At 41.3% G+C, this 15,727-nt stretch overlaps 1 protein-coding gene across 1 annotated transcript in view; it reads left to right on the top strand.

Moving 5' to 3' along the window:
* LOC126456397 (uncharacterized) overlaps positions 1-15,727 on the top strand; it is a 438,969-nt gene that overhangs the window by 341,800 nt on the left and 81,442 nt on the right. Inside the window, exon 17 of the mRNA XM_050092153.1 lies at positions 10,587-10,710. Within this exon, the coding sequence (XP_049948110.1) occupies positions 10,587-10,710 (124 nt within the window). The remainder of the gene's footprint in view (positions 1-10,586; positions 10,711-15,727) is intronic.

The raw sequence follows: 15,727 nt of genomic DNA, 5'->3' as shown, positions 1-15,727 counted from the left end.
AAACTTTGGGTTGGTAGACTTGGGTAACCAAGAAGGCTTCCTCTAAGCGACCTATGAATAGGTTGGTGTATGAGGGGGCATCCTGGTACCCATGGCTGTTCCCTTTAATTGTTGGTATGTCTGGCCTTCAAAAGTGAAGAAGTTGTGGGTCAGGATGAAGCTGGCTAAGGTAATGAGGAAAGAGGTTTTAGGTAGGGTGGCAGGTGATTGGCGTGAAAGGAAATGCTCCATCGCAGCGAGGCCCTGGACGCGCGGAATATTTTTGTATAAGGACGTGGTATCAATGGTTACAAGGATGGTTTCCGGGGGTAACAGATTGGGTAAGGATTCCAGGCGTTCAAGGAAGTGGTTGGTGTCTTTGATGAAGGATGGGAGACTGCATGTAATGGGTTGAAGGTGTTGGTCTACGTAGGCAGAGATACGTTCTGTGGGGGCTTGGTAACCAGCTACAATGGGGCGGCCGGGATGATTGGGTTTGTGGAATTTAGGAAGAAGGTAGAAGGTAGGGGTGCGGGGTGTCAGTGGGGTCAGGAGGTTGATGGAGTCAGGTGAAAGGTTTTGCAGGGGGCCTAAGGTTCTGAGGATTCCTTGAAGCTCCGCCTGGACATCGGGAATGGGGTTACCTTGGCAAACTTTGTATGTGGTGTTGTCTGAAAGCTGACGCAGTCCCTCAGCCACATACTCCCGACGATCAAGTACCACGGTCGTGGAACCCTTGTCCGCCGGAAGAATGACGATGGATCGGTCAGCCTTCAGATCACGGATAGCCTGGGCTTCAGCAGTGGTGATGTTGGGTGTAGGATTAAGGTTTTTTAAGAAGGATTGAGATGCAAGGCTGGAAGTCAGAAATTCCTGGAAGGTTTGGAGAGGGTGATTTTGAGGAAGAGGAGGTGGGTCCCGCTGTGACGGAGGATGGAACTGTTCCAGGCAGGGTTCATTTTGGATAGTGTCTTGGGGAGTTGGATCATTAGGAGTAGGATTAGGATCATTTTTCTTCGTGGCAAAGTGATATTTCGAGCAGAGAGTACGAGTGTAGGACAGTAAATCTTTGACGAGGGCTGTTTGGTTGAATCTGGGAGTGGGGCTGAAGGTGAGGCCTTTGGATAGGACAGAGGTTTCGGATTGGGAGAGAGGTTTGGAGGAAAGGTTAACTACTGAATTAGTGTGTTGTGGTTCCAGATTGTGTTGATCGGAATTTTGAGGTTTTGGAGGGAGTGAGCTGGAAGTGGGAGATTGAGTAGATGGAAGAGACTGGGTTTGTGTGCAATGAGAGGAGGTTGAGGTTTGCTGGAAAGGTTGTGAAGGGTGAGTGAGTTGCCTTTCCGGAGGTGGGAAACCAGGAGATTGGCTAGTTTTTTGAGGTGGAGGGTGGCATGCTGTTCTAATTTACGGTTGGCCTGTAGGAGGATGCTCTGAACAGTCGGTGTGGATGTGGGAGAGGAAAGATTAAGGACTTTTATTAAGGATAGGAGTTGACGGGTGTGTTCATTGGCTGAGTTGATGTGTAGGTGAAGGATTAGGTGGGTGAGGGCAATGGATTGTTCAGTTTGGAACTGGTATAGGGACTGATTGAAGGAAGGGTTGCAGCCAGAGATGGGAACTTTAAGTGTGAGGCCTTTGGGGGTAATGCCAAATGTCAGACAAGCCTGAGAAAATAGAATATGGGAGCGTAATCTGGCTAGGGCGAAGGCATGTTTGCGGAGGGAATGTAAATAAAACTTAATGGGGTCGTTGTGGGGGTGTTGTGAGGGTGACATGGTATTAGAAGGTGGAAAGTGTAACATGAGGTGAAATGAAAATGAAAATAGAAATATAATGGGAGAGATAAATGTGAACAGGAAAGTAACTGGAGATCTGGAATGAAAAAAGGCGTTAAGGTGTTGGTTACAGCTGGGCTATGTTGGACTTGGGTTGGTAGACAATGATGTGCATAAAGGTTAGGTGGTTGTGTTGCAGCCAAAACACGTTAAAGGACGGAGAAATTCGGGAAAATTTCGAAAAAACTGTGTGTAGTATATTAAAGTGAGTGGTTTTGTGGTGGCAGATTATGAAAATGAGGCTAACAATTGTCTGACGAAGAAATAATGACGTTAAAACCTGTGGGAAGCGGCTAAAAATTATAAGTGATGTGGGAAAAACGGAAATGGAAATAAAGCGAAAGTTATTAGAACTGGCCGAAATGGTTGTTTAAAAGGTGAAAGGAACTGTTTGTGAACTAGAAACGGTGAATATTATAGCGGCGGTAGTGCTGAAAGCGGCAAAAAAATTTTTTTGGTTATGGTTTGGAAGTGGGTTACGTATTATTGAGTATATATAGGCGGGATAAAATAGTATAGCAGATTACGGTAAAAAGGAGAAGGTGAATACAAAGTGCAACTACTGGCAAAAACAGAAAGAGGAAAATAAGACGACAGGAAAGATTTCGAAACTGAACAGTGATAATAACAAACGTAATTGTTCGATTCAAATTAATGATATCAATATAATAGAGGGAAACATTCCACGTGGGAAAAATTATATATAAAAACAAAGATGAGGTGAGTTACCGAACGAAAGCGCTGGCAGGTCGATAGACACACAAACAAACACAAACATACACACAAAATTCAAGCTTTCGCAACAAACTGTTGCCTCATCAGGAAAGAGGGAAGGAGAGGGAAAGACGAAAGGAAGTGGGTTTTAAGGGAGAGGGTAAGGAGTCATTCCAATCCCGGGAGCGGAAAGACTTACCTTAGGGGGAAAAAAGGACAGGTATACACTCGCACACACACACACACATATCCATCCACACATGCAGACACAAGCAGACATATTTAAAGACAAAGAGTTTGGGCAGAGATGTCAGTCAAGGCAGAAGTGTAGAGGCAAAGAAATTGAGGTATGAGTGGCGGCAACTTGAAATTAGCGGAGATTGAGGCCTGGCGGATAACGAGAAGAGAGCATATACTGAAGGGCAGGTTCCCATCTCCGGAGTTCGGATAGGTTGGTGTTGGTGGGAAGTATCCAGATAACCCGGACGGTGTAACACTGTGCCAAGATGTGCTGGCTGTGCACCAAGGCATGTTTAGCCACAGGGTGATCCTCATTACCAACAAACACTGTCTGCCTGTGTCCATTCATGCGAATGGACAGTTTGTTGCTGGTCATTCCCACATAGAATGCATCACAGTGTAGGCAGGTCAGTTGGTAAATCACGTGGGTGCTTTCACACGTGGCTCTGCCTTTGATCGTGTACACCTTCCGGGTTACAGGACTGGAGTAGGTGGTGGTGGGAGGGTGCATGGGACAGGTTTTGCATCGGGGGCGGTTACAAGGATAGGAGCCAGAGGGTAGGGAAGGTGGTTTGGGGATTTCATAGGGATGAACTAACAGGTTACGAAGGTTAGGTGGACGGCGGAAAGACACTCTTGGCGGAGTGGGGAAGATTTCATGAAGGATGGATCTCGTTTCAGGGCAGGATTTTAGGAAGTCGTATCCCTGCTGGAGAGCCACATTCAGAGTCTGGTCCAGTCCCGGAAAGTATCCTGTCACAAGTGGGGCACTTTTGTGGTTCTTCTGTGGGGGATTCTGGGTTTGAGGGGATGAGGAAGTGGCTCTGGTTATTTGCTTCTGTACCAGGTCGGGAGGGTAGTTGCGGGATGCGAAAGCTGTTGTCAGGTTGTTGGTGTAATGATTCAGGGATTCCGGACTGGAGCAGATTCGTTTGCCACGAAGACCTAGGCTGTAGGGAAGGGACCGTTTGGTGTGGAATGGGTGGCAGCTGTCATAATGGAGGTACTGTTGCTTGTTGGTGGGTTTGATGTGGACGGACGTGTGAAGTTGGCCATTGGACAGGTGGAGGTCAACGTCAAGGAAAGTGGCATGGGATTTGGAGTAGGACCAGGTGAAACTGATGGAACCAAAGGAGTTGAGGTTGGAGAGGAAATTCTGGAGTTCTTCTTCACTGTGAGTCCAGATCATGAAGATGTCATCAATAAATCTGTACCAAACTTTGGGTTGGTAGACTTGGGTAACCAAGAAGGCTTCCTCTAAGCGACCCATGAATAGGTTGGCGTACGAGGGGGCCATCCTGGTACCCATGGCTGTTCCCTTTAATTGTTGGTATGTCTAGCCTTCAAAAGTGAAGAAGTTGTGGGTCAGGATGAAGCTGGCTAAGGTAATGAGGAAAGAGGTTTTAGGTAGGGTGGCAGGTGATCGGCGTGAAAGGAAATGCTCCATCGCAGCGAGGCCCTGGACGCGCGGAATATTTGTGTATAAGGACGTGGCAACAGCAACAGCAACAGCAACAAACTGTCCATTCGCATGAATGGACACAGGCAGACAGTGTTTGTTGGTAATGAGGATCACCCTGTGGCTAAACATGCCTTGGTGCACGGCCAGCACATCTTGGCACAGTGTTACACCGTCCGGGTTATCTGGATACTTCCCACTAACACCAACCTATCCGAACTCCGGAGATGGGAACTTGCTCTTCAATATATCCTCTCTTCCCGTTATCCACCAGGCCTCAATCTCCGCTAATTTCAAGTTGCCGCCACTCATACCTCACCTGTCATTCAACAACATCTTTGCCTCTGCACTTCTGCCTCGACTGACATCTCTGCCCAAACTCTTTGTCTTTAAATATGTCTGCTTGTGTCTGTATGTGTGGATGGATATGTGTGTGTGTGCGAGTGTATACCTGTCCTTTTTTCCCCCTAAGGTAAGTCTTTCCGCTCCCGGGATTGGAATGACTCCTTACTCTCTCCATTAAAACCCACTTCCTTTCGTCTTTCCCTCTCCTTCCCTCTTTCCTGATGAGGCAACAGTTTGTTGCGAAAGCTTGAATTTTGTGTGTATGTTTGTGTTTGTTTGTGTGTCTGTCGACCTGCCAGCACTTTCATTTGGTAAGTCACATCATCTTTGTTTATATATATATGTATATAAAAAAGAACAAAGATGATGTGACTTACCAAACGAAAGCGCTGGCACGTCGATAGACACACAAACATACGCACAAGTTTCAAGCTTTCGCAACCAACGGTTGCGTTTCAGGAGAGAGGGAAGGAGAGGGAAAGACGAAAGGATGTGGGTTTTTAGGGAGAGGGTAAGGAGTCATCCCAATCCCGGGAGTGGAAGGAGTTACCTTTCATCTCATGGGGGGGGGGGGGGGGGGGGGGCAAGGAAATAGTGGTTGCTGGTGATTTTAATTTGGATTTATTGAAAAGCTCTGTCAGTGAACAATTGTTTCAGTCAGTAGCACTATCATTCAATTTAGTTCCTACCGTGATCATTTTGTAGACAAATCAAGGGGGTAAAAAGTTATATCACAAAACCAATAGTAAATGGGCTATCTGATTATGACATGCAGCATCTTGTGCTAAGTGTGAAACTTTTCAGGATAAAAAATGTGAGAAATTTGAGTGCAGGAGGGTAATAAATAAGTAAAAAATTGAGAAAATCAGGGAATTGCTCAAAGACATGAACTGGCTGGATGTTTACAATACTTCTGACTCAAATGGAAAATACAAAGCATTCATTAATAAAGTTACCTCCACTTTTGAAAATTGTTTGCCCCTAAAGGTAACTCAAATCACACACAAGTCAAAAGATAAACCGTGGATTACACAAGGAATAAAAATATTATGTGGGACAAAAAAGAGACGGTACCTACTATCTAGGAACAGCTCTGATGTTAGAATTGTAATGCATTACAAAGAATACAGCAAAATATTGAATTAAGTAACCTAGAAATTGAAGCAGCTTTATTATGAGAAAAAGATAATCACATCAGGCAACAAAATAAAATCTGTGTGGGATATAGTGAAGACAGAGACAGGTGTGGCCAAAAAGGAAGAGGAACAGATAGCTCTAAAAATAAATGAGACTTTGGTAACAAACCTCTTAAACAAATTCTTCATTAACATTACTAACAGCTTGGGGTTATCAGGTTAAGTGAACAGTGTAATGGAGTATCTGAGACCAGTCTTTAAAACTAACTTCAGTAAAATGGAAATGACATGTTTCCCAAAGAAGTAGTATCCCTCATAAAATCCTTATAATCTAAGTATTCCTGTGGGTATGATAAAATATCAATGAAGTTAATCGAAGAGTTCCATCTGAAGTTATTTGTGTAATCAATCTCTTATCAGCACAACATTTCCAGACTGACTAAAGTATGCTGAAGTTAAGCCTCTTTACAAGAAGGGGGATAAAGAGATACCATCAAACTATCGACCACTTTCACTTTTGCCAGCTTTCTCAAAAATATTTAAAAAGGTTGTGTTCAAGCATCTCCTTAAGCATCTGACTGCAAATAATGTATTGTCCAAGTCACAGTTTGGATTTCTTAAGGGTTCTGATATAGAGAAAGCTATTTACACTTACAGTGAGAATGTACTTAAATGGAGTAGATATTAAATTGAGGCTACTGGTATTTTCTGTGATCTGTCAAAAGCCTTGGACTGCGTGAACCACAGCATTCTCTTAAATAAATTAGAATATTATGGTGTCACCGGCAATGCTGCGAAATGGTTTGAGTCTTATCTGTCTAACAGGAAACAAAGGATGTTGTTGCGAAATATGTGTGCAGTAAGCAGTCTGTCTTCATCTGACTGGGAATTAATTACATGTGGTTTTCCTAATGGTTCCATCTGGGGTCCATTGCCTTTTATTGTCTACATTAGTGACTCGTCATCTGTTACACTGCCAGATGCTAAGTTTGTTTTGTTTGCAGATGATCGTTGCAATAAGTAGCAAGTCTAGTACAGATTTAGAAATAGCTGCTAATCAAATTTTCACGGATATTAATAAATGGTTTAAAGTTTATTCACGGGACTGATGACTTTTCCAGTCTGGTCCCTTCAACCCCACAAACCAACCGAAAGTTAATTCACTGTCATTAAACTTTGAGAAGACCCACTATATGCAGTTCAGAACCTGTAAGAGGTTTCCTTCCAGCATGTGTATAACATACGAAGACATGCAGATCTAAGAGGTTGACAGTGGTTAAATTTCTGGGATTACTACTCGATAATAAATTCAGTTGGGAAGGGCATACCACAGAATTGCTTAGGTGCCACAACAAGTCTGGATTTGCAGTGAGAATGATGTCAGATGTAGGAGATGAAAATATAAAAAAAAAACTTGAATACTTTGCTTACTTTCATTTTATTATGTCATATGGGACCATATTCTGGGGTATCTCATCAAACCGAGCAAAAGTTTTTAGGGAGAAAAAGCATGTGATAGGAATCATTTGTGGTGTAAATTCAAGAAAATCATGTAGAAACCTGCTCAAGGAACTTTGTGTACTAACCATTGTGTCTCAGTATATTTATTCCTTAATGAAATTTGTTGCAAGTAATACATCTCTATTTCCAACCAATAGCTCAAAACATAGTATCAATACCAGGAATAAAAGCAATCTACATAAAGACCTAAAATCAATCACCTTGGTCCAAAAAGGGGTCCAATATTCAGGGACACACATTTTCAATAAATTGCCAGCAACCATTAAAAACTTGTTTTCAGATAAAGCACGATTTAAATAGAGTTTTAAAGACTTCTCGATAGGCAACTCCTTGTACTCTATAGATGAATATCTTAACTGAGACTGTTAAGCCAGCTAAAGTAAAAATGTCTGTTAGATTTTGGTTTTGACAGCACTTGATCACAACAGTGAAGATAGGTATTTTGTGTATGATAAAGTTATTAATAGTGCATAACAGTGTTTCATTCTGACAGCCTGTTAATTCTGTAAATATTAGCTGGTCCAGTTTACCACATTGTATTCACCTATTTCAACAGACTCCTGATACATGATCAGGGTAGTAAGTATTATATTAAAATGTTTTATGTTATCCTTTCTGACATGTTTCACACCCATGAGAATCACCTCATTTTTTGGGTCTATGGAACGAAAACCGAATCTAATCTAATCTTTCATTGATGAGTTGCTGCTGGTAATGCAAGTCATTATTCACCAGTAATGTATGGAAACAGCTCTTCTTGAGTATTAATTCATCTCGATGTCAATGTACTGTGACCATGTGCTACCACATAGTATGCCTGAATGTATATAGCAATTTATTCCGCATCTGCACTTCGCCACTTGATGCTAGCAACACTCTCTCCACTGACTATCTTGCCTGACTCCATGCTTACGCATCCAGTGACAATACTTCTTACTTCAAACATGTTCTTTGATTCTATACAATAGCAAACTTCCTCGACTATGACAATGTTTTTACTACATCATAATTACAGAATTCATTTTTTAATTAGTTTGTTTGAATTTATTCTTTGACATTTAAATACATGACAAGATTAATAAAATAATAAAAGGTACATATGACATATCACATCAAAGTTACAGTATGATTGTAGCATTAATTATGCAAAAATTTATTAGGCACTGTGTTGTATTTTGTGTTCTTGTTGTGGGCTGTTCCATTCCTCCACCAGTGTGGATGTTTGTTGGTGCATATGGTCATGCTGCAAATATAACTCCCTATTGAATCCCACATGTGCTCAATTGGATTCCATGCTGAAGTTCATGATTTTCACTGCAGTGGACAGTTTTTAATGGTAATTTCTCTGGCATTTTAAATTACTCATGAGGCTGCAAATGCATGCAGGGCACAACACCAGTAGGCAATCCCCACTACTGTGGACTGTGTGCATTTGCAGCCACAGGACTGATTGAAAATGCCAGAGGAGCAACCATTTACAGCTGTCCACTATAGTGGATGCTATGTGCCATAGGCTTACTTTGTGGGAAATGGACAGGCCAGTCCAGTCACTGAATATCCTCTCATTACAAGAGCTGCTTCACTTGTGCAGCTGGTGTAGTTGTGCATTGTCGTCCATGAAAATGAGGTCAGGACTGAATGCATCCCTGAAAAGATACAAATGGGGAACAATAATGTTGACCAGTCAGTGTACCATGTTCAAAAACTTGGATATCAATTTGCCCATGCAACATTATACCTCCCCCCACCATAACACCTGGACGACCATTGTCATGTTCGACAATGTTCCTGGGTGCATCACATACCTTCAGATGTCGAGAGGTGGTAGTGTGTAATGCACACAGGATCATTTTCAAACATGACCGTTTTGGTGGTCCAGGTGTTATAGTGTGAGGAGGAATAATGTTGGATGAATGTACGACAACCATGTCTTTGAACATGGTACAGTCACCAGTCAGCTTTATTGTGACACTGTATACATTTTCCGTTCATGTCTTTTCTGGGATGCATTTGGTCAAGACTTCATTTTTATGGATGAAAATACACAACCCCATCAAAATATGTGGGTGAGAAAACTCTTGGAATGAGAGGATATTTAGTGAATGCATTGGCCTGTCTGTTCCAACTTAAGGCCCATTGAGCGCATGTGAGATTCACTTGGGAGACATATTCCTGACGTAATAACTGATAATATTCTTTTCGGACCTCCAGGCGGATCTTGAAGTCATCTTGCCACACTACTTCTGCAATCCACCTGGCCACCATCTTCAGGTGAGTAACCTGTTGCACAAACTCGCCAGAACTGAATTCAGACTGCAAGCAGCAGCTCCTTTACACTCTACAAAAGGCCAACAGCACATGCAAAAGAAATCATCATCACTGCCCTCTAGCTCAAGCGAACATAATAGGGCCCCCAATTGTGGAAGTCGGAGAAATCGATAAATCGTTATCAAAAACTACACTAATGGCTGAATCAGAGACCATTGTTTTTTAGTATTTAAATAAGATTTGGAACCCTGTTTTATCAGAAATTAAAAAAACAATGGTGTTTGATTCACCCATCAGAATAGTTTTTGATAATGGTTTACTGATTTCACCAGCTTCTACCACTTCAGCACCTTATGGTTACGTCAGTAGAGGGCAGTTATGATGATTTCTTGCACATTGGCTGTTGGCTTTCTGCAGTTTATTAAGGAGCCACTGCTCGCAATCTGAATTTAGTTACAGTGTGCTCATGCAACACATTATCGCCTGAAGATGGCGGCCAAGTGAGCCGCAGAAATATTTTAGCTAGATGAACTTCAGGATCCAGCTGCAGACCCAAGAAGAATATTATCAGATTGCAGTATGTCCAAAAGCACTAACAGCCCTCCAGCAGTTGTCAACCATGCTGGTGGAGAAATGAAACTGCCTACCACAAGAACTCCTTACACCCCTTGTGCCCAGAATGGGAGCATGTTGCAGAGCATGCGTTGCTGTCTGGTGATCACATACTGTCCAGGGTACCATCATAAATCATGAAATCATGGTGTTTTCAGTGTTATTATTGTCTTTGAATAAGAGTGTCGTTTCTGTTCATCTCATTTCGTATTTATTTCAGCTGCCTTCTATACTGTACTGTAGTAGTTATTTCTATGTATTGTCCAAGTTTCATTGAGCTATGTTACTTGGCAATGGCAAGCATGCAAAAGTTACTTTCATCCTCAAGTTTTGCACAGCAGCGTATAATGATACTACCTCCCCCCCCCCCCCCCCCTGCCCCCCTACCCGCGTACATACACACACCTGTTTGAATGTTTACATGTTCTATGAAATATTATATCATCTCAGTGATTATTATTAAATGTGGTTTAGCAATGCAGAGTCATCTTGGTTACGACTGACAGCTGGCTGTGCGCTCTTGAAAATGTCTACTGATCCTGTTGTGTGGAAGAAAGTCTCAATACTTCACATGGCTACAATCAGTTCTCTCATACTTGTGAGTATGCCTTTTAATCATTTCTTTCATTAAGATGTCCCATTTCTAAGGAAAAAGTTCCTGAAAAAGCATCAGTCAACAACAGATGACACCTTTGTTCTTACCAAATTGGTAAATTACATTACAGAATATGAAAGGAAGATTGTCTTGGATTGTGATCATGCCTTTGTATGATAGTGTGGTTTTTGAAGTAAGGTAGAGCATGGGGATGTAGTTCAAGCATAGGTAAGTTGTGTGTGGTTTTATGTTACGTGAGATATGAAGCAGAACTAATATAAAGGCCAGGAAGTTTTGTAGAATCTTCAGATTGAAATATTCACTAGTTTATGCGAAAAGTATGTTACGAGGAATCCTGATAACTGGATGATATTTAATGGTGACTAATTATATATACAAAGGAATGAATTATACATGCAAAGAAATGAAACAGTTTTACACAATCAAGTTGGGTATTTAGTCGGAGGTTCGAGTCCTCCCTCGGGCATGGGTGTTTGTGTTTGTCCTTAGGATAATTTAGGTTAAGTAGTGTGTAAGCTTAGGGACTGATGACCTTAGCAGTTAAGTCCCATAAGATTTCACACACATCATCATCTGTACAGGGCTATTACAAATGATTGAAGCGATTTCATAAATTCACTGTAGCTCCATTCATTGACATATGGTCACTACACACTACAGATACGTAGAAAAACTCATAAAGTTTTGTTTGGCTGAAGCCTCACTTCAGGTTTCTGCCCCCAGAGCGCTCGAGAGTGCAGTGAGTGTGGGAGGAACTTGATTATCGGCTTGATGTCTGCCGAATCACTAAAGGGGCACATATCGAACATTTGTGAATGCCTAAAAAAACTTTTTGAGTTTCTGTATGTGTGGGCAAAGCATTGTGAAAATATCTCAAATAATAAAGTTATTGTAGAGCTGTGAAATCGCTTCAATCATTTGTAATAACCCAGTATTTAGTCATCAAATTGTGAAACAGAACTGCTGACTGGTACTCTCATGGTACGAAATTCATAGTTTGACCAACAAACACATATGACAATAAAAGTACATGGCCCTGTCCTGTTAGTTTCATCCTCAGGTGATGGAACAGATAGAATGGGGAAGGTAGGTTAGGTCACTCAGATCCCAAGGTGACAGGGGACCTGCCTATTGTAAGGGCAAGAGCTATCTTAGTTCTCACAAGAGATGGCTACCTCTTATCCTGGAGTCTTAGTGACCTACTCTACCCTGTATTTCACAATCCCCTGGGAGGAACTAATAGTTATTATAGTGTCATGTTTTTAAGTATGTCGGCAGTACTAAATGTTTTGCCCTCTAAGACATGTACAGACCAGCAATTCTGTCCCACAATTTAATAGTTTTCTCGCTTGAGTTTTCATTTTGAATAATTAACAAAACATACCACATGTGTATATGAGACCATTGTGCTGGAGACGTCATTGTTTTGACATACACAGTATTCTAAGTAAGAGCAAAATATGCAAAAATTGTACAACATAAAACTGCAAATTCTGATGATGCAGGCTATAGTACACTTGTAGCAGTGTTCAAACATTATTCCTGTCATAATAAGAATAAATAACAATAACAATAATAATTATTATTATTATTATTTATGTGCCCACAGTAGCTTAGTGGTTGGGGGTATTATCATTTTCCGAATATTTAACATTTATGAAAGCAAACAATAAATATAACAGATAAATAGAAATGCACACATTAGATTTTTGTTAATAAATATTTACCACTTTTAATATAGTTTTTGTCTTTAACAGAAGTTGCATGCAGTTGCTTTATATCATTAGGTGACCTGTTAAAGAAATGTCTTCCAGTTGTATATGTGCTGTCATCTGTAGCTCTTTAATTTCTCAGGTTCATGTGATGATCATTTCTAGTTTGTGTATTTTAATAATGAACATCTCTACTCATTTTCTACATCCTCATTTACAGACATACACAGTTAGTAAATTATGTTTGATGAAATTGTCCCTGCAGGACTGTCATTTTCTTCTAAAGCTCGAATACTCTATTCATGTAGGCTGTAGGTGCCGCATCCAAATATCAGTCATATATTGCAAATCTAATTTGTAATAGATTAGTTTTACCATAAAAGTTATTATAGTTATGAGACGTATTAATTAACAAATGCTGTAGCCAATCTTTTCACATATTTATTTATTTTTGTTTGAACCAGTAAATTATGTTTAGTACTTTGATTATACGTAGCATATAGGACATGCCAGGGGTAACAACTGATATACATTTACAGTAGATATTAACTGAGAGTATATGATCAACAGAATCAAAGTAAATAACAAAATAAACTGATATAATTATATAATTAATAATATTTTGTGTACCAGGATTACTTGTTATGATATTCCAAAAATACAGACAGAGTAGAAGCAGTCCTCAAGCAAGAACTGTTTCTATGAGGGCATGCTGAAATGTAGTGCCTCCAAATGTTTTACTGTGTGGTATTGCATGTCATGCATGTTACTCGATTGACTTTCACACTTCACTGGTGCAAGTTGCAACCCTCTATCGCTAGAGGGCTCTGAATTGTAGCATGTAACATGGTGGTGTCTGAGAGAAATTGAAAGTGGAATTCGAAGAGTTTGTTCAAGCATGGTGCACCCTCTCCTTCAGAATGACAGTGCTAGACCACACACAAGTGCTATGACATCTGCAACAATCTGATGCCTCAGGTTCACTGTAGTTTATCATCATCTATACAGTCCCATTTGATTTCCGTCTGTTCCCAAAACTTGAAGAACACCTTTGAGGACTCCACTTTGTTAGTGACAAAGTGGTGCAGTTAGGGGTTAAGTTGTGACTCCACCAACAAAAATAAAAGGACTCCACTTTGTTAGTGAAGAAATGGTGCAGTTATGGGCAAGGTTATGGCTCCATTGACAAAAATAAAAGATTCTACAGTGATGTTAACAATAAATTGGTCTTTTGTTCTTCACAGGGTGTCTATGGTGAGAAACAGATAAGTAGACATGAAGAATAAACATGTAGAATGTTAGTAAAGTTTTATTTAAAAAGCTTCAAGAGTTTTCACATAAAAAATTTTGAGGCATTATTTTTCAGCATTCCCTTGTACTTTAAAAGTGTTTAATGCTGATATGCTTTTTAAGTAAGAATGCATATAGTTATACAACATAGCTGTAATGTGATGCACTTCTCTTTTACATACGTTTTTACTTACTGTGGTTCATGTAGGTTAAGCATATGCCAGTTTTGTACGAGTGAAAATCATAGTTATGTTCAAAGATACTTTCTTTTTTTGAAGATGCTCCCTTTTGCAAAGATAAGTATTTTATATACATACAAACAAGGCAGAGGCAGTATTTTCTGGCTCTTAAAAAGGAGTCTACTGGAATCCCTGCATTTAGCTTGCTTTATCACTATGATAATCTTTCTTTGTGTTGCAAGTGTATACTTTTTAAATTGTGGAATATCCCCAAAACCAATTCTGTACATTAGTAGCAACTGTATACTGCTGTAGTATATTGTGCCGATGAAGAGCAGCTTGTATTTTGAGAAAGCATTCTAACGGCATACATAATTGTATTCAGTATTTTTGTTTAGACTGTTAAGATGCAACTCTTACTTCATATCTTCTTAAATATGTACGTGTAAAAGTTTTGTGTTGTGACTCGCCGATCATTCAAAGCGCCGCCACGCAATTATGCGCATCCTCTACGTGCGGCGCTGTCTGCCAGCCATGCAGCAGCTGCGCCACCTAAGCGGCCAGCCGAGCAGCGGCCGCTAGACTGGGACTCAGTGCTTATTCGAATGCTAACGTGTACACATGTCTTGCTTGTCAACTTACTCTGTGACTTATATGTGTTGTGTCGTTCTGAAATATATGTGTTAAACTTGACGTTATAACAATTGGCGACGAGGTAGTGGATTTTTCCTTTTCACCGTTGACCCACAGGGTTCCATGGCTACTGCTGAGCAACTATTGCAAAATCTCCTTGAACAGCAAACGTTTCTAACAGCGGCGATTCGCGATTTCGTCGCGGCGTCAAATGCGGGGCGTTTCTCGTCGTTGGCTATACCTCCTTTTCCTCCTTACGATGAGACGGCGGAAGACTGGTCTGATTCTGAAAAACGTCTTCGACAGCACTTCTTGGCATTTCATGTCACGGACGAACAACCATGTGAGTCTCTGCTCCTTTCCTGGATTTCACCTCAAATGTATCGGTTGTTGTCGCAATTGGCTCCTTTGAAGGATCCTGCGTCTTTGTCCTTCGCTGAAATGTGCTCACTTCTGTCTGTCTATTTTCAAAAGCAAACGCATGTGGTAGCCTCTCGTGTTGCCTTTTATCGTTGTCAAAAACAGCCACATCAATCCTATCGCGCTTGGGCTGCTGAACTTCACGGCCTCAGTTGAAAGTGTCAGTTTGTTACTGACGTTCACAAAGAATCCTATGCCGATTCCATGGTACGGGATGTTATTATCCGGTCGGTGCCCGACAAAGAAGTTCGGCAACGTTCCCTTCAGTTGGCGAATCCGACTCTAGATGAAGTTCTCACCATTGCGCATTCTTTGGAAATTTCTCGCGCCGCTGGGGCGCAAGTAGAGGCGTGGGGTGATGTCTTGGAAATACAACCTCTGTGCGCTGTTAAAGACGCGTGCGGTGCGTCCCCGCCGGCCGATGTGGCCGCAGTGCGCTCCCACGCGCAGCCTCGGCCTAGCCGTAAACAACCCGCTAAGAAACTGCAGCAAAACCCCCGGCAACTTCCTTCGTGTCAGTGGTGTTTTACGAAACATTCACGCGAGGATTGTCCCCAACGTTGGCCTGAGTGTCACAGTTGCAAAAAGAAAGGTCATGTGTCTTCCGTTTGCAAATCCGACCCCATACATGATGTTCATGAACATGACGCTGATTCTGATTCTGTGTTGTCTGTCAATTGCACTTCTTCCCTTTCAGGGAAGTTATTCCTCACTGTCCAAATCCTTGGTCGAGCTGTTCGCATGCAAGTGGATACCGGTTCTGCT

This window comes from Schistocerca serialis, chromosome 1 (assembly GCF_023864345.2).
Source record: "Schistocerca serialis cubense isolate TAMUIC-IGC-003099 chromosome 1, iqSchSeri2.2, whole genome shotgun sequence".
In the NCBI taxonomy this organism is placed as follows: Eukaryota; Metazoa; Arthropoda; class Insecta; order Orthoptera; family Acrididae; genus Schistocerca; species Schistocerca serialis.
Note: the sequence above shows the minus strand (reverse complement) of the source record. Positions and strands in the feature narration are given on the sequence as shown.